Below are 25424 nucleotides of genomic sequence, written 5' to 3'. Positions count from 1 at the left end.
GGGTTGAAATGGGTCAAGGAGAGATTCAACCTGGAATAAGGAGAAATTTTCTGACAGTGAGAACAATCAACCAGTGGGATAGCTTGCCTTCAGAAGTTGTGGGAGCTTCATAGCTGGAATCTTTCAAGAAGAGACTGGACTGTCATCTGTCAAAAATGGTGTAGGGTCTGCTTGGGGGGGTTGGACTAGATGACCTACAAGATCCCTTCCAACTCTGATAATCTGTATCTGTATCATCTGCAAACTTCAGAACTTTAACAAAGGGTTCCCTTAAGGCTTAAATATTAATATTGATATCACATCAGAAGGGACATCTGAAACATGTATTCAAAAATATGTATCATGTGATTAATGATATTATCATCTTCACCAATCAATCTATGATTGGCTAAATTCAGTTTTGTTTTACTGATCCAGAAATAAAAATAAACAATGGGAAGGGTGTGTGGAATGTTGAAGCAGTAGCTATTAAGGTAAATAATGATATTGAATATAACAAACCTAATGGCAGGATAGATTTGAAACAAGCTTTCTCTATAAAACTCTCAGATTCAAAATGTAAGAGGTTGGAAAACTTTGCTGGAGTTGTGCAGGTTCAGCTGCAATAAATGATCAATTGTTTGTTGTAGTATAAGGGAGGTGTTAAAAGTATCTTTTTGATTAATTATAATTTGCATAGTTGAAAATACTGAATGATGCCTTTGCCAATGAAACATGTTCAACAATATTGCTGAGATTCAAGATATAGATCTCCCAGCAGTATTCAGGAAACCAATCTGATACATCCAGTGATTCTGTCAAACCATTATAACATTAAGGTGCATTGGTTTTCCAATCTAAAACTGACCTAGGTCTGTCCACTAGCTATTCCCTTACCGAACCATAAATCCCTAACATGCTCTTCAGGATGCATGGGACCTGATGCAAATTGTAATATATCAATGTATCCATGTACATGGTAAACATAATAACCTGAGCTGATTCTCATTGGGCAATCCTATCATAGACATTGATATTTTAGGTGACAAGAAAGAGAGGAAGCCAATGTCTGTCTCAATTGCAGGTTGCCCTGGGTAAGAGTGCTGGATATTTATTTGTTTGTTAAATTTATTTGCTGTCCATATCGCTGGGGCTTAGAACAGGAAAGCAGAGAAAATTATAAAAAATGAACAGTAGCAGAGCAATGAAAAAAATAAAAATAAAGAAAAGTAAAGTAATATGAATTAAAAATGAGTGGATGGAGAGCAGGGGAGAAGTGGGGTCAGCTAGTTAGTTCAGTAGCCACCTCCAGTGGGACCCTAAGCCAACCAGCAGAGCCAAGTCTTCAGCTCTTGTGGGAGGATAAAACTAACTAACTCAGGTAGGCAGGATGTTCCAGAGGCTACAGCAGGGAAGGCTCTTCTTCTGGATCCCACCAGTCAAAGTTCCTCGACCAATGGGATCTGCAATAGGTCTCCTCTGCTGGCATAAGTTAGGGGCAGGTTTGTCTTAGCGGGATGGTAATAGAAGAGGAGACTTGGAACTTGAAAGTGACCTTGGAGGTCTTCTTGTCCAACCCACTGCCTAGGCAGAAAACCCTACACCACTTCAGACAAATGGTTATCCAACACCTTTTTAAAAAATTCCAGTGTTGGAGCATTCACAACTTCTGGAGGCAAGTTGTTCCACTGATTAATTGTTCTGTCTAAGTTGCTTCTCTCCTCGATTAGTTTCCACCCATTGTTTCTTGTCCTGCCCTCAGGTGCTTTGGAGAATAGCTTGACTCCCTCTTCTTTGTGGCAGTCCCTGAAATATTGGAACACTGCTATCATGTCTCCCCTAGTCCTTCTTTTCATTAGACTAGACATACCCAGTTCCTGCAACCGTTCTTCATATGTTTTAGCCTCCAGACCCCTAATCATCTTTGTTGCTCTTCTTTGCATTCTTTCTAGAATCTCATCATCTTTTGTACATCGTGGCGACCAAAACTGAATGCAGTATTCCAAATGTGGCCTTACCAAGGCATTATAAAGTGGTATTAACACTTCACATGATCTTGATTCTATCCCTCTGTTTATGCAGCCTAGAACTGTGTTGGCTTTTTTGGCAGCTGCTGCACACTGCTGGCTCATATTTAAATGGTTGTCCACTAGGGCTCCGAGATCTTTCTCACAGTTACTACTATTGAGCAAGGTACCACATATACTGTATCTGTGCATTAGATTTTTCTTGCATAAATGTAGAACTGTACTTTTTTCACCATTGAATTTCATTTTGTTAGATAGCGCCCAATGTTCAAATCTGTCAAGATCCTTCTGTATCTTAAGCCTAACTTCTGGTGTGTTGGCTATTGCTGCTAGCTTGGTGTGGTCTGCAAATTTGACGAGTTCCTCTCTATCCCCTTGTCCAAATCATTGATGAAAATGTTGAAGAGTACTGGGCCTAAAACAGAGCCTTGGGATACTCCACTGCATACTTCCCTCCATGTAGATACAGTTTCATTGAGGACTACACTTTGAGTGCAGTTGGTCAGCCAGTTACAAATCCATCTGGTTGTGATGCTGTCTAACCCACATTTTTCTACTTTATCTAGCACTAGGTTAAGGTCTACTTTATCAAATGCCTTTTTGAAGTCCAAGTAAATTATATCAACAGCATTCCTCTGGTCAACTAATTTTGTCACTTTGTCAAAGAATGCAATAAGATTAGCCTGGCATAACCTGTTTTTAACAAACCCATGTTGGCTTTTGGTTCTTAGTTTGTTTGCTTCTAGGTGTTCGCTGATTCATTGCTTGGTTATCTTTTCCAGAATCTTCCCTGGTATTGAGGTCAGGCTGATATGTCTGTAGTTTTCTAGATCTATTTTTTTCCTTTTTTGAAGATGGGAACTACATCAGCTCTCTTCCAGTCCTCTGTCAGTTCCCCAGTGCTCCAGGATTTTTGAAAGATATAGTTCAGTGGTCTGAGATCTCGTCTGCCAATCCCCTTCAGAACCTTGGGGTGTAATCCATCTGGTCCTGGTGATTTGACCTCATCTAGGGTAGACAGGTGTTCACCTACCATTTTCTTCTCTATTTTAACTTGTGTTCCTAATCTGTTTTTTGTGGTGCTGTTTTTGATAGGTTGGACTGTTTTTTCCCTTTGTGTAAAGACAGATGCAAAAAATGAGTTAAGCTTTCTCCCTGTTGCTTGTCATCTTCTTGCCACTTTCTCCCAGCAATGGAACAATTGTTTCCTTGACTTTTTTCTTGTTTTTAACATGTTGGAAGAAGCTTTTTTTTGTTATTTTTTTGCTTTTGTCGCAAGTCTTTGTTCATTTTGGGCCTTAGCTTTTCTCACTTCATCTTTACAGGCTCGGGCTATTTGCTGATATTCCGCCTTAGTTATTTGCCCCTCTTTTCACTTTTTATACTTGTTCTTTTTGTCTTTCACTTTGTCTGAGAGTTCTTTATGCAGCCATGCTGGTTTCTTTTGGGAGCTGTTATTTTTCTTCTTCATTGGTATTGTGCTAGACTGGGCTTTTATAATCTCACTTTTCAAAATTTCCCAAGCTTCTTGAGTTGTTTTCCCCTTGAGGATTTTCATCCATGGAATCTTTCCTAAGGTCTAAGTTTATTGAAATTAGCTCTCTTAAAGTCCAAAACTCTAGTTTGACTTTGTTTTACTTCTTGTGCTTGCATAATGTTGAATTCCAATATTGCATAATCATTTGCCCTCAAGGTTCATGTAGCTTCAACATCTTCTATCATTTCATCCCCATTAGTGAGAATTAAGTCCAATATGACTGATCCCTTTGTTCCCTTCTCTACTTTTTGGGAAACAAAGTTGTCTTCTAGGTTTGTTAGGAACCTGTTGGATCTTCCACTTAATGCAGAGTTTGTCTCCCAGTTGATGTCAGAGTGGTTGAAATCCCCCATTACTATTGTGATGTGCTTTCTACATACCTTAGTTAGCTGACTAGCAAAAAGTTCATCGATTTCCTCTGTTTGGTTGGGTGGCCTATAGTATAGACCTATAGACCTATGGCAATGTAATTTCCCCCCCTTTTAATATTGACCCAAATGCATTCAAGATTATTTTCATTGTTGTTGTGCTCTATTGTGATGTAGTTATTTCTTATATATAGTGCAATTCCACCTCCTCTTTTATTTGGTCTATTTCTTTTAAATAATTTAAATCCCTCTAGCTGTATGTTCTATTTGTGGGTTTCATCCCACCAAGTTTCCATAATGGCAACAATATCATGTTTACCCTCATTTACTTGAATTTCTAATTCATCCTGTTTATTCCTCATACTCTGTGCATTGGTGTATAGACATTTGAGTTCATTTTGATTGACCCTGTGTTTACTGTCTACATAATCTGTGTTGTCCCTGACTGCCCCTACTTTCTTGCCAGCTGTTTGATCAGAGCACATGGTATGGCACTCACTATTACATGCTTGGTTTTCTTGACAGCAAGGTTGATAATCTTACCCACACAAACATCTATGTTACATGCACTGATAACCCTATTAATTTTAGATTGCTGGGGACAGAAATATTATGTGTCAATTAATTCTCTGTCCCCGCTGTTCAGTTTAAATGTTTATCCAGAAAATCTGTGAATGTAATGCCAAGTAACTCAGTCCCTTTCTTTGATGGATGTAAACCATCTCTTTTGTACAGTTTTTCATTGGACCAGCTGCAGACATCATGACTAATAAAATCAAAGCCTTCCCTTTTACACCACTCCTTTAGCCACACATTAAACTCTGGCTACACACTGGCCTTTACCTTTTTGTTCCTTATATTGTATACTGGTAAAACCTCTGAAAAGATAAGCCTACAACCTGTACTACTAAGTTCATACCCCAAGCTCTGGAAGTCATTCTGCACAGAAAATACATCCTTTTGGGACAGATCATTTGTGCCAAGATGTATAATAGCATCAACATCACACTCCTTACTGGCATTCTTGACTATCTTGAGAATACGCTTCTTGTCTCTGCTGGCAGTAGCACCTGTCAGACACCTGACCTCTTGCAAAATCTCCATCTTCTTTCCTAAATTTACATCCCTTACAATTGAAAGTTCATCAAGTCACCTGGACTCATACCATGGAGTTTTAAAGTTCATAACTCTTGAACTGCACCCGGAGGCAAACTTGCACCCAGTGTGGCTTGTGAAGCAGTGGTATAGCAAGGGCCATTCTAGGGGCCCCAAAGAGTTTGCCACACTTTGTACCAGTTGAAGCTTCTGAATGCACTTCAAGAGTCATGTCTGACTCTTGGTGGCTTTACAGGGAAGTGCTCTCCCTGCTATCCTCTCAAGCACAGCTTCTTTCAGTTGTTGGATGTTCATCTTTATATCAGCTTTGATGGTATCAAGCCAGCAAGTTCTTTGTTCTACTTTACAAGTAGCTCTGTGTAAAGCACATTGCAATAATCCAGGCAAGACATGACTAGGGCTTGAGTGACTGAGTGCAGGGAGCCCTGCAGGAATCATGAGTCCAGGAGAGCCCCTAAGTTGTGAACTGGGTCTGAACAGGGTAGTTACCCAACCAGAAATAAAGTTGTCAAAGATCCTTCCTTCCTTCCTTCCTTCCTTCCTTCCTTCCTTCCTTCCTTCCTTCCTTCCTTCCTTCCTTCCTTCCTTCCTTCCTTCCTTTTTCAGAACTTTAGACTAAATAGGGGTTAAAAAGAATTCACTAGCATCATCCACATATTGCCCCTTCAGCTTAAATGTTAAATCAAAATCTCATGAAATTGTGTGATTTTAGCCATTTTTAAAAAACTGAAATGATTATTTAATGTTGGGTGTTGTCATTCTTTCCCTCCCCCCCCCACACACAGAAAGTGTGTTTGTGTGTGTGTGTGTAAAATTTTTTGTAAAGAATTTTTAACAGGATAAAACCATGTAAATATTGGGAGAAAATAAAGAAAAAATACTGAATAGTGAAAATGAGAGGGGAAAAAAAGAAAAACAATAAAGTGGCTTCTGATCTTCTTCACAGCAGTTATGCATATATTTATATTTTACTCTCAGACTCAAAGGTTACATCATAATTTCCTTCCTTCCGCAAGCTACCCCTTCTAATGATAGAATTCATAGACCATAAGTTCATTTTTCTCTTTTTTCAGCAAAAAGCCCATAAGAAGTTTCCAGTCACTAATTAATCAAACAAACTAATTTTGCCATCTCTGCTAATTCTGTCATGTTCATCAACCATTTCTCCAATGTGGGTATTTCAAATTATTTCCATTTTTGCACAAGAGTGATCATGTATAAAAGTAATCTTCCATAGCTCTTTTCTAATTGTCTATTAATCTCAGCAAGAAAAGTTCTGGTTTCCAACATAAATACATTCTACCTATTTTTTCTAGAGTCATATACTTAAAAGAGAATGTTTATTAAATGATGTACAAATTGTACAAATTGTTTATTAAATGATTGTACATCATTTAATAAACATTCTCTTTTAAGTTGTAAAACTTAAAAAAAAACTTAACCCAGGATGCTTGGGAAACTCTGAAAAATGAGATTATAAAAGCCCAGTCTAACATGATGCTACAGAGAAAAAACAAAGAGAGCCCAGTTGAAACTAGCATGATGTAAGCTTTAGTCCTTTCAATCACATTTTCCCATTCTTCCATCAATACGTTGCATCCAAAGTTCTTAGCTGATGTTATCGTAAGTTTTCACTTGTTATTTTTCCATTCCAAATTTCAATAAAAGTTTGTATATTTTAATAATTACATGTCCATCATTTATATATAATTCAACTTCAGTTTCAAATTCTGTCTTCTGCTGTTCAATTCCAAATAATCCCTCTGCAGCATGTTGCTTTTTTGATTTCATCTTATATTCTCATTGAATCATAAGGTTGGAACTTTGGTGGAGAGTGACCATGTCATACTGGAATTCAACATAATGTGGGCAAAAGTAATCAAACAAAGTCAAACTGCTGTCTCAGACTTTAAGAGAGCTGACTTCAACAAACTAGATAGAGATTAGGAAGGATTCCATAGATAGAAATCTTAGAAGGAAAAGCAACCCAGGATGCTTGGGAAACTCTGAAAAATGAGATTATAAAAGCCCAGTCTAACATGATGCTACAGAGAAAAAAACAACAAAGAGAGCCCAGTTGAAACTAGCATGATTGCATAAAGAACTTTCTGATAAACTGAGAAACAAGTATTAAAAAAACGAAAAGAGGGCATAAAACTAAAACAGAATACCAACAAATAGCCTGAATCTGCAAGTGAGGAAAGCTAAGGTTCAAAATGAAGTAAATCTTGCAACAAATGCCAAAAATAATTTTTAAAAGTGTATTTCAATATGCAAGAAACAACAACAACAAAAAAACCAGCCAAGTAAACAATTCAAAGCCTTCAGACCTCTTATCTTTGTTGCTCTTTCCAGGGCTTCAGCATCTTTTTTGTATTGTGCTGACCAGAACTGGACACAATTCAAATGCGGCCTCACCAGCGTGGTATAGAATGGTCCTATCATTTCTTATGATCTTGATGCTATCCCCCTGTTGATGCAGTCCAGGACTGCATTGGCTTTTATGGTAGCTGCAGCATAATGCTGACTCATATCTTAAGTACTTCTATTGAGCCATATACTGCCAATTCTGAACTTATGCACCTGACTTTTCCTGCTGAGGTTCAGGACCTTACTTTTATATCACTGAACTGCATCTTATTGGAGAGGGCCCAATGTCAAGTTCCTTTTCAATCTTGAGTCTACCTTCTAAAGTGTCAGCAAACTCTCCCAGTTTTGGATCATATGCAAATTTAGAATATAGAGTAACAGAGTTGGAAGGGACATCCAAGGTCTTCTAGTTCAACTCCCTGCTTGAACAGAAAACCCTATACTATTTCAGACAGATGGCTGTCCATTGTCCCCACTGCATATTTCCCTCCACCTAGATGAGGTTCCATTGAGGACCGTACATTGAGGGTGGTTGGTCAGCTAACTGCAAATCTATCTGGAGTGCTACTGTCTATCCCACGTTGTTCTATCTGACCATGAAGTAGGTTATGGTCTAGTTTACCAAAGTAAATATCATTTGCTGAAATCTAAGTATTCTCTACCTACAACATTTTCTTGATCTACTAATTTAGTCACTTTATCAAAGAAGGCAAGATTTATTTGACATGACCTGTTCTTAATAAGCCCATTATGGTTTCTAGATTAGTTTTGTGTGCTCACAAATATGCTGCTTGATTACTTTTTCCAGAATTTTCATAATATTGGAACACAGAACAGGGTGATTGGTCTGTAGTTTCCTGGGTCCATCATTTTCACTTTTTAAAATGTTGGAACCACATAAATACTCTTCCAGTTCTCTGACAGTTCCCCTATGTTCCAGGAACTCTGAAAGATTTCATTTGGTGGTTCTGAGATAATGTCTGCCAGCTTCTTTAGCACCCTGGGGTGTAAACTATTAAGTCCTAGAGCTCTTTCAGAACAGCTAGGTGTTCTCTAACCAATTCCTTACATATACTTTTTTGACCTGCATTCCTCATCTGAAAAGTTCTGCTTTTTTATATATTTCTGCTCTGCAAGCTAAACTGGTTGTGGAGAAAAAAAGAGGGAGACCTGCCTATTACTTTCATCTCTGTAATTGATACACTTTTGCTTTTGGATTACAAATAAAAGAATGGAGATCACCAGGAAAGTGGTCTGCTTTTTTCCCCTATAAAATGCTACTGATGGTAAGATTCCTAAAGGCATTTTTGAGGGCATGGTTTGGGTTCATATCTATTCCATAGACATAACATGACCCTTCTAATATAACGATTCGTAAAATCTACATTATCGTTCAGTTTATCAGATTGGATACAGAATTTTGTTCTATAATTTAAATCAGGGGTCTTCAAACTTGACAGCTTTAAGACTTATGGACTTCAACTCCCAGAATTCTTCCTCCAGTCATGTTAGTTCAGGAATTCTGGGAGTTGAAGTCCACAAGTCTTAAATTTGCCAAATTTGAAGACCCTTGATTTAAATAAATGCTCTATTCAAAAGTTTCATAAATTCAGTGCTACATTTTACTTTACACACAAGGTGGTGCTATTGCACTAAACAGTAAAAAGAGATTCATTTACTTCAGAATGATCTAGTCATTACACAAAGGAATCTCAGAACAAAAGGCAACAGCTCTCAATTAAATCTTGAGAAATTTCTGAAGAAAATATCCAAGCATGAATACCAAAAAATACTGAACAAAAATCTAAAAGAAATTGTAGAGACTGCTTTACAAAGAATTATATTCCCAGAAAGAGGCTGAGAAAATGGAAATATCTCCTCCTAGCAGGCAAGTGGTCTTGTTCTTTATTTCTCTATGTAGCTCTGGTATATTGTGTGCACCATTCCGCTATTCAGTGCCTGAGGGGAAGAAAGCTGGATCAATAGTAGCAAATGTTCTAAAAGATTTGAAAGTAGATGTGAAGGAGCTCTCTGCTCACAGAGCACAGTTGATTTCTAAGAGTTCCAGGCAGGATTTCCAGCTGGATCCTCATTCTGGGAATATAATATTGAGGGATAAAATTGACCGAGAAGCTTTGTGTGGTCTGAGTGATCCTTGCATTCTGTTCTTTGAAATTGTATTGGAAAATCCTTTGCAAGTGTTCAGAATTGAAGTTCAAGTAGAAGATGTCAATGATAATTCCCCGACATTCTCTCAGAATCAATTCCTTTTTGAAATACCTGAACAGACTCCCATAAATGTGCGTTTCCCTTTGGAGACAGCCCATGATTTAGACAAAGGGGAAAATGCTATCCAGAACTACATACTTAGCCCAAACGAATATTTTAAGCTGGACGTACAAAGTCAAAATGATGGCAGGAAATACGCAGAACTGCTTTTGGCAAAACCATTAGACCGCGAGGTGATCCCTCAGTTTATCCTCACTCTGGAAGCTGTGGATGGAGGGATCCCAAGGAGAACTGGCACAGCACAGATAATTATTGATATTCTGGATACCAATGATAATGTGCCCCAGTTTGAACAAACAATGTATAAAGTGCAGCTAATGGAAAATAGTCATCCAGGTTCATTGGTTGTTAAAGTTGAAGCCACTGACAAAGACATTGGATCCAACGCTCACATCATTTACACTTTTAGCCAAGCACCAGCAGAAGTACTCCGATCATTCAGGTTAAACAATCATACTGGGGAAATTATGCTTGTAGGGAACATTGATTATGAAGAAAAACACAATTATGAACTCAACATCAAAGCTACAGATGGAGGGGGATTGTCTGCATATTGCAAAGTACTTATTGATATTGAGGATGAAAATGACAATTACCCTGAGGTAACTATATCATCCATCACCAATCCCCTACCAGAAAACTCTCCATCAGAAACACTGCTAGCTGTATTCAGTGTCAAGGATGAAGATTCTGGACATAATGCCAGAACTACCTGCAACATCGATGCAAATCTACCTTTTCAACTAAAACCCACAAAGAACAATTACTACCAGCTTGTGACTCAACAGCCATTGGACAGAGAAGAAACGCCACAATATAACATCACCATCACAGCCACCGACCATGGTTCTCCCAGACTCACTTCAGTGACAGTTATTAGCATTCTACTTTCAGACGTCAATGATAACCCTCCAATGTTTGAAAGAAGTTTCTACAATTTGCACTTACGAGAAAACAACATTCCAGGGCTGCTCATTGGATCAGTCCATGCCGTGGATGTGGACACAGAAGAGAATGCCAAAGTAACCTACTCTCTTTTGTTTGGAAAGATCAGGGAAGAGCCTGCATCATCTTACATCTCCATCAACTCTGAAACTGGGAACTTGTATGCCATTCGATCTGTGGATTACGAGGATATACAGGATTTCCAGGTGATGGTGAGGGCTGTAGACAAGGGCTCCCCTCCACTGAGCTCAGAAACAATGGTCCAAGTTCTTATCATGGATGAAAATGACAATGTCCCCTTCATCCTCTGCCCCCTTCAGAACAGCACTTCTCCATCAAATGATCTGGTTCCCCGGGGAGCAGAGACAGGCTACCTAGTCACCAAAGTGGTGGCAGTGGACAGAGATTCAGGGCAGAATTCTTGGCTTTCCTATCAGTTGCTGAAGGCCACAGATCCAAGTCTCTTTGCTGTTGGGACTCAGAACGGAGAGGTAAAAACCATGAGGCCAATGAACACCCGAGACAGTTTCAAACACACTCTTATTGTGGTAGTTAGGGATAATGGGCATCCTCCTCAGTCTGCCTCTGTGACCCTAAGAATTCTTCTAGTGGACGGCTTCTCTGATCCTTATATGAAAATTATGGATAATCCTAAGGATGAAATCCTGCAAGAAGGAGATCATACTCTAACAATGTATTTGATTATCTGCTTGGTTGCCATCTCATCCATTTTTCTGCTTTCTGTCATGGTGTTTATTGCAACCAAGTTTCAGAAGCAAAGGAAGTTCATAGGAAGTTCTGCATCAAATTTCCCTGAAGGACCAAATTTGCAAGACAAGTGTGTAGATCCTAATTCTGGGACATCTTCCCAGGCCTACAGCTATGAAGTGTGCTTAGCTGATGGGTCTCTGAGCAGTGAGTTCAAGTTCCTTAGGCCTTTCTTTCCTGTTTTTACTATGGAGCATCCAAAAAGTATGCTGAATCCACAGATCCGTAATGATTGCCATGATCTTCCTAATCAATTGGAGGAAAGAGAGCATATATCCCAGGTGAGAATGATTATTAATATAATTAAGTTATAAATCTATAGTTTGAATGACTCAGAAATAATTAATTTTTTAAAATGAAGGATTATCTATTAACACTTTTATACTGTTTCACAGTGCTTTGCAGCCCTCTCAAAGCAGTTTACAGAATCAGCATATTGCCCCCCAAAATTTGGATCATCATTTTTCTGACCTCAGAAGGATGGAAGGCTGAGTCAATCTTGAGCTGGTCAGGATAGAACACCTGGCAATTGGCAGAATTAGCCTGCAATTTCTAACCACTGTGCCACCACAGCTGTGTACTAAAGTATATTTACTGTGAATTTCCAGGGAACTAGTTTATTTAGGATGATATATTGACAAATTTGTATTGGGTTTACATGTATTTTGGTTTCTACATGGGTATTTATCTCCATGAAGCTTGGGGGGAGGGTGAGAAGTTTCTTAAATGCCTTAAAATAAAACTCTACAATTTTCTTGAAAGAAAGCAATTGAAGGTGTTTAAAATGTTGCAGATGGTAGAATGGGAGAATGGATGGAAAGTGAATTAAAAACTGTTTAAATGAGGTTTGACTACATTGATTAGAAAAAGAAGGTTTTGTAATGCAGCTTATGATCAAGGCTCAACTTTGATTGGTGGAGAGTGATACTAGTAATGTAATGCTTAATCTGGTCAGGTTTTGGGCAACTATGAGGTGAAAATTTCCAGAAACATGAAAAACAAATGGTCAAAAAGAGGAAAACAATACCACAAAATAACACCCATAAAAAAGCTAAAGAAGGGATATGAAATAGCTGAAGGTTTGAATAATGCAGAGATAATGAGTGAAAAATTGCATTTTTTTTGCAACATGGAAAGACATGGGGACAGGATGCCAACATATTGGCTTATTTACTGGATATTATTAGTTCCCAAGAATGGCCAGTACATTTTGTATATGTAACTCATTCCAAAGGGATGATCATAGAGGGTTGATTTACACCACCTAATTGCCTTTGTCACTTGAAAGGGGCTTCAACCATTTTTGGAAAACAGGAACAGAAAATGTCAGCCTTTATTTATCTCCCTCCCATTGCAAACTTGACATCCAGGCACATTTTCTTAGAGCAGTTTGAAAGTAGTCTTCCTTCCTTCTATTTCCCTACTGGGTGTTCCAGCTTTCATGGTGGGCGGTAGGGGTTTTGTCCCCTATTTCATAAATCACCATTACTGTGGAACCGGTGGGCGGTTAGAGAAAACTTTACTCCTAACAGAGATACAAAAGTGGGCGGTAGGTATAAAAAGGTTGACTACCCCTGATTTAGAGGCTAACCTCATCACTTAATGGGCTACTTAGAGAGGAACAAATGTCTTCTCAACTGAGGAAGCAAAACCCTGTTCCCTAGAGAAATGATGAAAGAGTAGAACTCCCCGCTCTCCTCCTTTTCTCCTTACACCCACCCCCACTTACATAGGTACATAAAAGGCTAATCTCTAAGCTATTTTAACCATGATCATAAAGGAAGGTTTATAAATTATTATGCTGCAAAAGAACTAACAAGAAAATAATTTTGTTTTAAACAAAATTGCCTATATGCAAGTGCTTGCATTCAGACCAAGCTTCTTGCTTTAACAAATAAATCCACAATTCTCCCTCAAGCCACAGCCTTAAATTGTCCTCCTTTGGACATATTATGCAACACCGAGTTCTCTAGAGAATACTTGGAAAGGTGGAAGCAAAGAGAAGATGAGGGATGAGGATGCAAACCAAGAAAGGAATATAACAAGCAATTGCTTTTCTGAGACAGTAAGATAGAAAAGGTGATCCTGGGCCAATCTCTCTGTCTAATGTCTAGGAAAGAGGCAACGGCAAAGCCACTTCTGCTAAATTGTCAAGAAAACCAGTCTAGGCAGTTGACAGGAACAAAAAACTTGGGTATGTCAACTTTAATGAAAAGAAAGACTAGGGGTGACATACGCAGTCTTCCAATATCTAAGGAGCTGCCATAAGGAAGAACTGGTCACCTATACTCCAAAGTACCTGAAGACAGGACAAGAAGAAATTTTCCTAGAAATAAAGAGAAATTTCATCTTCTCAATCAGTGGAATTGTTTGCCTTCAGAAGTGTTGGGTGCTTTATCACTAAAGGTTATAAGAAGATATTAGACAGCAGTTTATCTGGAATGTCTCTTGGCTAGAAAACCTCCAATGTCCCTTCCAATCTATTCCTATTCCTATTCTTATTCCATTCCATTCCATTCTATTCTATTCTGTTCCCACACAACAGAAGCCACCTAAAGAGTCACTGGATATGTCATTCAGAACGCAACTGTAAAAGGACTGGATTACAGCCTTTATCATCAACTTTAAAAAAAAAATTGTGCAGATTTTTACCCTTTTTCTATATAGTTAAATATTTAATAAAATAATATGTTTGGGTAGTTGGCTAGTGGATAGATAAAAATGGATTCAATGTGCCGAACAATACAAATAGAATTTTTGCCTAGTTCACCACATGGTGGCGATATTAACAAAGAAATTTAATTCTGTTCTGCTTGCTCAAAATGAGGGCAGAGAGTAACACAAAATTGAACAAAAGGAATCTGACTTTGGCAGTGAAACGTTTGCAGATTATAAAGTGGCAAAAAACTGAACAATTGAATATGATTTGAACAATTAAATCATAAAGGAAGGAAGGACTGAATTTTGTGGCAGAATCTGAGGCTACAAGGAAGAGACTGGAATCATGGAGAATTGCTTTTGGAAAAGGCAAGGTCTGTATGTCCTTCTCTCTTTCTCATTCCTTAGAGTAATGTGTGCTTCAATTCGCTTGTCTGTCCCTGAAGAAAAGAAAAGGGGGTTTCTGGTGGCTAATGTGCTGAAGGAATTGAAACTGGAAACAGGGGAGCTCTTCACACGCAAAGCACATTTAGTTGCTGAGGGCACCCAGGAATACTTCCACCTTGATATTCATACTGGGAATCTGTTGATTAATGATAAAATAGACAGAGAAGCTTTATGTGGCCAGAGTGATCCTTGTCTACTTCTTTCTCAGTTGGTTTTGGAAAACCCCTTAGAGATCTTTAATATTGAAATCAAGATAGAAGATGTGAATGACAATGCACCCAAATTTTGGAAAAATGAAGTTAAGGTGGACATTCCTGAGAATGTTCCTGAAACTACAACATTCCCCTTGGAACCTGCCCAAGATGAGGACTTGGGAGAAAATGGCATCCAAAACTATACTCTTAGTCCCAATGAGCATTTTCGGCTTGATGTGCAACGGAATAAAGATGGAAACACATATGTAGATCTTGTCCTTGAGAAATCACTAGATAGGGAGAAGATGCCACACCTTGGATTGATTCTAATGGCTATTGATGGAGGAGTTCCAAAGAAAACCGGCACAGTTCAAATTAATATTAATGTTCTGGATAGTAATGATAACTTTCCTCTGTTTAGTAAGTCTGAATACAAGGCAAGAATAAAGGAGAATCTCCCTAAGGGCACTCTTGTGATGAAGGTGGAAGCTACGGATATTGATATGGGTTCAAATGCACAGATCCTCTACTCATTCCATCGAGTCCTAGAAAGGATAAACAATTTGTTTTATTTAAATGAAATTACTGGTGAAATAACTGTTTGGGGACAGATTGATTATGAAAAAGAGAAAAGCTATAACATGAACATCAGAGCAACAGATGGAGGGGGTCTTTCAGGGCACTGCAACGTACTGATAGAGGTTGAAGATGAGAATGACAACCCCCCAGAAGTGTCCATCATATCTCTGACCAGCACTTTAAAGGAGGATTCTCCCCCGGACACAATGGTGGCCCTCTTCAGTGTGAGAGACCAAGACTCTGGAGATAACAGCAGAACAATCTGCTCCGTGGAGATGAATCTACCTTTTGTGCTCAAAGCCACCACAAACAACTTTTATCAGCTTGTGCTCCAAAGTCCCCTAGACAGAGAGACAGTCTCTGAGTACAACATCACCATCACAGCCATTGACTGGGGATCTCCTAGGCTTACTTCAACAAGATTGATTAATGTTCAGATCTCTGACGTCAATGACAACTCTCCCCTTTTTGAAAAGTCTTCATATGACATGCAGATCCGGGAGAATAATATTCCAGGCTTGCTCATCGGCTCAGTCCACGCTCTGGATCTGGACACAAAGCTGAATGCTAAAGTGAGTTACTTAGTTCTGCCCGGGAAGAGTGAGGGCCTGGTGACCTCTTACATCTCAATCAACTCTGAAACCGGAAACATGTATGCCCTCCGATCCCTGGACTATGAGCAGATAAGAGGCTTCAGAGTTACTGTGAGGGCATCTGATGGAGGTTCTCCTTCCCTGAGCTCAGAAGTGATTGTTCGAATCCACATTATAGATGAGAATGACAATGCTCCCTTCTTCCTGTATCCCCTCCAGAACAACACATCCCCATGCAATGAGCTGGTTCCCAAGTCAGCCGAGGCCGGCTATCTGGTCACCAAGGTGGTTGCAGTGGATGCAGATTCTGGCCAAAACTCTTGGCTTTCCTATGAATTGCTGAAGGCCACGGACCCAGCCCTTTTCAGCATAGGAGCGCAGAATGGGGAAGTGAAAACCAGGAGAGCCCTGAATGAGCGAGACACTAACAAGCAGAGGCTGGTGATACAGGTCAGAGACAACGGTCTTCCTCCACAGACCAGCACGGTGTTGCTTAATGTTCTTCTCGTGGATGGCTTTTCGGATCCCTTCCTGAGGAGGGTGGATGTCAGTGTGCAAGAACCGGAAGAAGATAAAACCTTGACCAAGTATTTGGTGATCTGCTTGGCTGCAGTCTCCTTTGTGTTCCTGGTCTGCATTGTTGTGTTTATTGTGGTGAAAGTCTTCAAGAAGGATCCCCAAAGCCATTTTACTGCGGCTGTTCCTCACTTCCCACCTGCCAGTGTTGATACCCAAGAGAACTGTGCTGATTCACAGAACGGGTCGCTTTCCAGGACTTACCGTTATGATGTTTGTTTGACTGGTGGATCCTTAAGTAGCGAGTTCCGATTTCTTAGGCCTCTCTTTCCGGTCTTTTCCATGGGAGATGTTAATGTCCCAGGGAACTCTAGGATTTCTTCAGGCATCAAGGATACTTCTGAACAGATTGTAAACATTGCTGCAAAGAAAGAGGTGAGAAAACTGTTTTGTTAATGCTACCTTTGCATTCCTTATTTTTGCTAAGTTGTAAAACGTCTATTTTAAAAATATTTTAATGGATGTTCCTTTCTCTTTCACATATTTTTGTTCCATTTATCTTCTTTACACTCTGATTTCATCTTCTCTTCTGTCATTTTTTTTCCTCATGTTAATTTACCTATATTTATTATTTTAAAATACAAATATTACAGACTGATAGAAGTAATGGGGCTGAGCATATATTTGCCAACAGTAAATTTATAGCACATTTATGTATACATAAAATATACAAATTATATTTATAAGTGTTATATGAATAAACCTATTTCTTGAATCAATATGAATTTTCATAAGCTACTGAACAGTATACATTGTTTTCAAAAAAAACATACTATTTTTATGATAGCAAGCTCCTACAAGAAAGTTATATGCTCTATATTTGTGCAAGACAGCTGTAATTTAAAGAACAAAAACAAAATATATGTGTTTTAACTGATAGTTCTATCATAGATTTACAGTTTTATGATACATAAAGCAAGTGTTTTGCCATTTTACCTCTTGTTTTCTAACACTTGTACTTTATTCAATATATTTGGTTGCAAGGAATTATGATAATATTCTTGTGAACTATTTTATAGTAGTACAAATAGTTGTAACTAGTATGGCTGTGCATTGTTTATAGGGGCATGTTGATTCAGTGGCCAAATTTGAAGCAAAGTGCCAAATCAAAATAATATTTGTTTTTCAAATATTGGATTTGATTTAGAGCTTTGATATTGTTTTAATATTGAGCCTAAAAGGTCTTCAGGACATTGTTTCTATATTGGTTCTATAATTTAGTTTGCAGCATTGAGACAGAGGGATGACTTGATTTTTGGACTCAGAGTACTGCTTCAAATTGGACTGACTCATAAGTACTGAAATCATGGCTATCTTTGTTGGAGTGGAGTTGTTTTATGATAATTTAAGAAATGTATCAACATGGCCAGTGTTAACACCTTCCAAAAGGGAAGGACTTGGAGAATAAGCCTTACCATTCTGATGCCTAGGGAAGTCCATCTGTCTCAAATGTGTCTAACCATTTATGTATTTACTATCATTTTGGTGCTGCCTCAATCACTGGCGTTATTTTAGGCAACCAAAAGGTTGCTTTATCAAAATACTCACTCCCCTTTCAAGTGCTGTTACCTCATTTTCTGTTCTTTCATCCACCAAATCTTTGGCCTCTCCCAAGTACTCCCAAGTCTCTCTTCCCCAGTGCAGGCAGTCCAACTTGATTTTACATACTTATTGTTACACAGCTGGAGACTCTCACATTCCAACCCACTCTCTGAATAACTTCCACCATGTGCCTGACTAGCTTTCCTTTTATTGATAAAGTGCTGTTGGAAGGAAAATCCATCTGGTTCAGTTCCAAGCTGGGAAAAAGACGCTGGAAATAAAATGGAGGCTGGAGGCACATAGGAAATTGATGAAACAGAACCACTAGGGTTCTGGGGCAGCTGACAAAATGGAGTTTAGAGTGGGTGGGTTTTATAACTTCTGAATTCCTATGGGGGTCATGTAGGGGTTATGTAGGGGTCATAACTGGCTCTATTGGCAAAAGAGGAAATGCAAATCCTAGGTGTTTGTCTGAGCTAATTTTGTCAACCTTTTGTTTATCGCTTATATGAGTTTCTGTCTTGACCCAGTCTTTCTGAATGGATTACCAAATCTGCATTTTTAAAAGCTGGCCTCCTCAGTTTCTGTTTGGGGCAGGGAAACTGGGGCTGGTTTCTGCCTCCCTTAAGATTTTTTTCATTTCTCCTTTAGGGAAAATATTTTATCCTTCCTTTTTTAATATTTTAAACAGCTTTTATCCATGGGTTGTCGGACTCCTAAATACAACTACAATCACTCGATGCATACATGGAAACATATGACTGGTTTCTCCCTAATTACTTGTATAAGGACCATTTTCTATATTATTTATGTTGTGCTGTATTTTTGTTATGGATAGCACCAGCAGGAGCAAAATCAAATTCATTGTGTGTATATGTGTGTGTGTGTGTGTGTGTGTGTGTGTGTGTGTGTGTGCAATGACAATAAGTGTTGTTGTTGTGTTGTTGTTGTTATTATTATTATTATTATTATCTTCATTCATTAAACATGAAACTCAGTTAACTGAACATTTAAAAATGTATCACAAATATTATTAACTTGATATTGCTGCCAGCATCCTAGGTTTCGACCAAATATACAATGTTCCAAGTAGTGCAGTTTTTTGCGGTTCTGCTGGTGTTATTGCAGGAAGCTGCAATTTCTTGATGTACTGTGTAAAATTCTTGGACATGGTGCCAAGTGCCCCACTGACAATGGGTATCACTGTCACATGTTTTGTCCATAATCGGGTAGTTTCGATGGCCAGGTCACGATATTTCGTGATTTTTTTCTAGTTCTTTTTCTTTGAATCTGGCGTCTCCTGGTATAGTGATATCAATAAATTGTATGCTTCGGTTTTTGATAACTCTGCTATCTGGCATGTTGTGTTCTAAATGACAATGTGTCTGTATTTGAAAGTCCCACAAGATCTTCACTTTCTCATTTTCGACAACTTTGTGTTCCCATGACTTTTTAGATACAGGTAAGTCATATTTTTTACATAATGCCCAGTGGATTAGTTTAGCAACTCGGTCATGTCTAGCTTTTGTAATCAATTTGTGTGATTTTGCTGCACTCACATATTAAATGTGAAACTGTTTCAACTTTGTCATTGCAAAGCCGACAGTTTGGATTGTCAGTGGTTTTTTGTATCTTCGCTTTCATGGCATTAGTTTGTAGTGCTTGTTCTTGAGCAGCGAGTATTAAACCTTCCATTTCTTGATGGTTCTCATCTTAAGCCATGCCCATGTTAAGTTGTTATCACATTTTCATTCAATGTTTTTCAAATGCTGTCCATGCAAAGCTTTGGTTTTCCATCTATTTAATCTGTCATCTAGCTGTTTTTCCTTATATTCTGCCTTTGTTTCTGTTGTTTTAATAATGTTCTCCATTTTCACAGCCTGCAGCAATTTTTCTGTACAGATAGTCATTCAAATTTTACTCCTACAATTTGATGGACTTGCAATAGCTCTCTGCCACCTATTCTTCTTGGCAGGTATAGCCTGTCAATGTCACATTGTGGATGTAAAGCATGATACATATTCAAAAGTTTACGTATTTCCAGCCCAAATTTTCCAATTCAGCCAAAGTCCAGTTGATGATTCCAGCTGGATAGCGTATCACTGGAACTATCCATGTATTAATGGCTTTAATTATGTTTCCAGCATTCAGTTTTGATTTTAGTATTTTGTGGACCTCTTGATGTATTATTATTATTATTTCCCAAAATATTTCATTCTTCTATAGGGGCAGTGGCTTCCAACAGTGCTAGCTATGCTTTGCTGTCAGCTTCCTATAGGATAGGTTGCAGATATTTTCCCTTTAGTTCCTTGCTCTTTCACTTTCTTGTAATTTTCACATATTAGTGAAACTTGCCAATTAACATTACAGATTTTTTTCCTACAAATCTTTTAAACAGAAATCCTTCAAAACATGGAGTGTTTTTTTTCTACTGTTGTACTAATCCAAATACTAAATCACAACAGAATGGAGTGATCCATCCCAGTGCTACCCAGTTGCTTCTGAGCGCTCTGACATTTTCCTTTGTCACTTCCTAGAGTATAGGTTTGCTTAATGTTGTACCATCAATTAAACTTCTCTTTGTTTCTTCTTCTGGTTGGGCTCAAGTTAAATGTGCCAATAGGTTAATCTTTGAAGTTGGCTGTATTTGTTTTTACTCATATACTAGGCAAGGCACCTTATAGTTTGTCTTCATATTGCAATAATATGCTAAAAGTAGCTATGCAAATATAATTCAGTATTGAAAAATTACATTTCTTCCTTTTTTACAATTTTGCAGGGCAAAGTTCCTTTATCTGAAGATCCTGCTGCTAAATCTGGAGGCCCAAGTTGTACTGTAAATCAAGCAATAGGTGCAAATATGAACTCTGGTCAAAGCAACTGGCTTTCCTATCACTAGATGACAATTACCAACTCCATCTATCATTCTGTCTCTGTCAGAAGACACATGCAAGAATCCTCTAGCCTGAAAATAATGGGTCCTCTGTATAAAAGAACATCAGAGACAAATTTTGAAAACTCTTTAAAACAAGAATGCCCTTATGCTGTTTCATTCACTTTGACTGAATTTGTGTGAAGTGATATACCATTGGATTATATGCAAACATTTTACCTAATATATAACTGATTTATTATTTCTGCTTTGTAGAATTTTACAATAAGCTACTGCTTTTTTTTAACCTAGGAGACCCAGCTGCATGTTTATCATTATGATTCTTCTTTGATTTATGAGATTATGCTGCTCTCCATAAAATATTTTAAATAGTTATATTAATTCTTTGGACATTTTATTCACTTAACGAACAAAATGTACCTACTTAAATTTCTGATAACACAAGTCATTCCTAATGATGGTGCACATTGTATCCTTGGTGTATCTAAGTCCTCAGTTACATCATTATCTGAGGTAATGCTTGAAATAGTGATTTTCACAATACCCAAACACTACATGTGCATGTCTACATGCAAAATGGAATTTCAGTAATAAACAATTATTCTTGATTTTCATCACAGTGTACAGTATTACATACTGTACATTCATACACACATACTTGCATGCACACACACATAATATACTGCAAGGTAACTAATTCTCCTTTGGAAAAAGTGGAATAAACTATGCACAATTTGAAAAGACCGCTGTGCCCTCAGTGTCATTATAGTTAAGAGGACCAAATAAGCTCCCTCTGTCCTTTGCTGCCCTGTTCACTAGTGATCAGAAATATTCCAAGGGTAATTAAATGAGTTTTAACACTAATATTGACAGTACATTCTACAGCAAAAAAAAAAAAAAAGCAATTCAACAGTAAATCGATAAGAAAGTACTTCTATTAAGGACTACTCTTAAAAATCCTATATGTTTTATAATAATTTTCTAGTTTTGTGCTTACATAGCTGAATGAGATGTCTGTACATTTTGTGTTTTGCTAGTAGCATTGTGTTCAAACAATCACAAAAATCACAATTATAAAGAGATGTATATCTGTGGATGATAAAGAGTGGCAAGTAGTAGTACATTGATGTAGCAGATTAGATAATGAAGGATGCAATACGGAAACAACTGGAATCAGCAAGATAATATATAAATGCTTTAAAGGATGTGGAATACAGTACACCCATTTTGCTTTATGCACTGTATCACTATGAAAAGGTAAAATAAAAATACCATATACATATTGTAAGCCAGATTTTAAGTATTTGTATGCTCAAAATTAATAAAATTGATTTGTAAATTCTTTAAATGGAATTAATATGTGAAATCAAACCTTGATATTGAAGTTATCATAACCATCATAGTAGTACATACTCACAGGATGGAAACAAACAAGATAGCTTTCTTCCACTGTTGCTTTCCACCAATCAGCATTCAAAACATGCTACCTGTGATTCAATGATTTTGGGATTCAATATGTATTTTCAAGCAGGAACACTTGAACACCTGAGGTATTAGAGGTTGCAGATTGCTATCCATTTATCTTTGTTTTATTCTTTTAGGGTTTTTTGGTATTCCATTAGTACAGGGGTGTCAAACTTAGAAGGGATTAAAAGAGAAGTTGAACTCCTTGAACAAAGAGGTGAGAGGTGGCCCAACTGAAAGGTAACCCAACTGAGGGATGGCCCAGCTGAGAGGCAGCCCAGTGTACCAACCGACAGGTGACCCATCTGAGAGAAGCAAGACAGTTGAGCTGAGAGATGGAGAGGCAGCCCAATGACCCAGTATCACACCTGAGCGGAGCCAGTGTGGTGTAAATAGAGGCTACTGAGCAGCAGTGAAACAGAGCTAGGTAGCATTAGACCAGTGGCTGTGAGCAGCACAGAAGATCTTGAGAAGCAGTGGTGCAGAGCTACATGGTTGTCAGATCAGTATATGTGTCATTTCTTCAATGGAAGAAGAAAAGGGGGGGGAGACTGATAAAGAAATCCTTCTTGATGTAACCTGAATATATTTAATCTTATGTCGAATTTGTATAATCTACACATGATACAATGGAGGGATGAAACCCAGATGGCCGGAACCTATCACCTCTGAGAGAGACAGCCAGGAGATGAAGAGACCATAAAAATTCCACAGTGAGATGTGTCCTGGGAAACTCTGGAAAAGATCGTTCTAAAAAGGAGGTGGGGGGAATTAACATGTTGGCTCTTTGTTTTACTAAATACACATCAAGATAAGGGGAGGGGTTTTAAACTCCCTTATCTATCTCTGCATGCCTGTGAGACCTTAGATGCTGCTTTTAACTCCTACATGAATTGTCTCATCTCAATAAAGGATTCCTTTTGATATGTTTTGATATGTTTTCAGAAGTTCATTCTAGTTGATTGAATGGGAAAAGTTCTGTAGCCTGACATAAAGCAGCGTCTGCAATAGAGGTCAGCCCGGAGAGGTTTTTTTTTTTTTTAAAAAAAAAAACCTTCACTCTACCTAGGGGACCCTACAAAAAAGGAAAATGTCTGAGTACAGCAAGGACCAAGGGGAAGCCAAATGCTGGGGAGAAATGTCGACCGTTACCCAGCCAGAAACTGACTCGGTGTACCCCATTGAAGATAGTGAAGCTGCCTACAAAACCTCCACAAAGCCCTGGTGGTCTATAGGCGTAGGGAAGAGAGACAGCTGGGACAGAAGAATCAGGGGAGTAACCCTCACCCGGGGTAATCGTAAACCCGGGTGGAAATTAGAGCTGGAGGCCCTATCAGATCAGGACGAATGGGACAAGGAGCCACCAGCCGACGACCGTCTGAGATGGTACATAAATCACCTCGTGAGGGAAGCCCTGGAGAATGTCGAGGTGAGAGATGCACCAGGACGCCAATGCAGGAAAGCAAGGGAACCAGAAAATGAGAGAACCCGAGCTGCCACCCCGGATTCAGCTGAGAATGGTCAGGCAGTGGGACAAGCTGAAAAACCAGCAGCCATACCAGGTACCCAACCCCTAACCGCCCCAGAACAGGGGATTAACCCTGGCCAACCCAGAGACATACAACTGCAGAGGAAGTTCCCACCCCTGGGAGTAAAATTCGATGGAGACCCCCAGAAACTGGGATTTTTCCTGGCTCAAGTCCTCACCTACATGCAAGAATACGGGCAGAATTTCCCAACCCAGCAATCCCGAGTACGAGTTGTCACCCTGGCCCTTGAAGGGGCAGCAGCCAGATGAATGGTGACGCTCCACAATGTCAACACCCCAGAATTAAGGAACCTCGACCACTTCATGACAGCCCTACGTCACCGCTTCAAAGACCCTCTCGCCGATAGAAAAGCCCAAGACCGCATCAGAGTCATAAAGCAAGGCTGTCACCTGGTAGCTGAATACACTGAGGAATTTCATGACCTGGCCGACCGAGTCGACTGGCCAGAGGATATCCTAGTCTGTTGGTTCAAAGATGGGCTAAATGATTACCTATACACTGCCTGTCTGGCCCGTGGAGCCCCAAACCTCCTGCATGAATGATACATGATGGCAGAGGAGGCGGAGATAGATATGACTTGAAACTGGTATCACAGTGGCAAGTTTTGGAAAAGATCCCCACCCCAGGGGAAACAGGAAGTTTTCAAACACCAAACCACCATGACTCCAAGAACGTCTGGTTGCTTTAAGTGTGGAAAGGAGGGACACTGCGCAGCAGAATGCCGTTTGAAAACCCCTGCCAGAAAGCCAGACCACCCATCAGGGCAGAAACCTGGAACATCCAGCTCTCGAGGAAAGGAGACTGGCCTGAGAGGCTGAGTAGCTGTGGGATTCCGATCCCCCCCAACCCAGAGGAAGAATCCCCAATGCTCCGAGGGGACCTGAGCCAGTCCAAAAGCGATCCGGAAGATGACCTGCTGGTAAGCAACCCAATTGAACCAATCACTCTGCACCTAAGACTGTTTGTCCCCAGCCGAGGGAAGGGGGAGGAAGTTGCAGCGTTGCTGGATTCGGGATGCACCTGATGCCTAATAAACCCCTCCCTTGCAAAGAAATTGGGAATCCAACTGAAAGAAATGGAAAATCCCATCACTTTCTGCCAATTAGATGGAACTATAGTGGGGGGGGGGGGGAGCCAGCTAGGTTTACCACAGAACCATTGAAAATAAGACTAGGGAACCATAGTGAGATGCTCACATTCATTGTAGCCCCAGGAATGGAAGAGCCGCTGGTCCTAGGTCTCACATGGCTGCAGAAATGGAATCCAAAAATAAATTGGAGGAGAGGAACCATACAATCCCAGAGAGATGTATTATTTGCAAATAGCTCAGAGGAAAGGATAAAGAAAGGAACAGAGAACAGAGAGTCAGCCATGACCGGACAGTCAGCTGAACCCATTAACATCCCCAATGAGTACCAGGATCTGGCCCAAGCATTTAGCGAAGAAGCTTGTGATGAACTCCCACCCCATCACGCCACAGACTGCGCTATCGAAATCCTACCAGGGTCTAAACTCCCAAAACCACAAAT

At 39.2% G+C, this 25424-nt stretch overlaps 1 protein-coding gene and 1 pseudogene across 6 annotated transcripts in view; both read left to right on the top strand.

The window, feature by feature from the left end:
* The window catches only part of LOC113426379 (protocadherin beta-16-like), a 138365-nt gene extending 116138 nt beyond the window's left edge, over nt 1-22227 (top strand). For 4 of the 6 annotated variants that reach the window (XM_087960996.1, XM_087960997.1, XM_087961000.1 and 1 more), the window contains exon 2: nt 20768-22227. In XM_087960996.1, coding sequence (XP_087817122.1) covers nt 20768-20887 — 120 coding nt within the window. In that variant the 3' untranslated portion in view covers nt 20888-22227. Of the gene's footprint in view, nt 1-9068; nt 11681-14220; nt 16822-20767 lie in introns of those variants that run through there. The other 2 variants (XM_087960998.1, XM_087961001.1) reach the window with 2 other exon arrangements.
* LOC148131366 (uncharacterized) lies at nt 1898-2735 on the top strand (annotated as a pseudogene).
* Nucleotides 22228-25424: the final 3197 nt, after the last annotated feature.

The sequence above is a fragment of the Notechis scutatus genome, chromosome 3 (genome assembly GCF_049901735.1).
Source record: "Notechis scutatus isolate UNSWTSFEM ecotype Mainland chromosome 3, rNotScu1.2, whole genome shotgun sequence".
Taxonomy (NCBI): domain Eukaryota; kingdom Metazoa; phylum Chordata; class Lepidosauria; order Squamata; family Elapidae; genus Notechis; species Notechis scutatus.
This window is presented reverse-complemented; position numbering and strand designations above follow the sequence as displayed.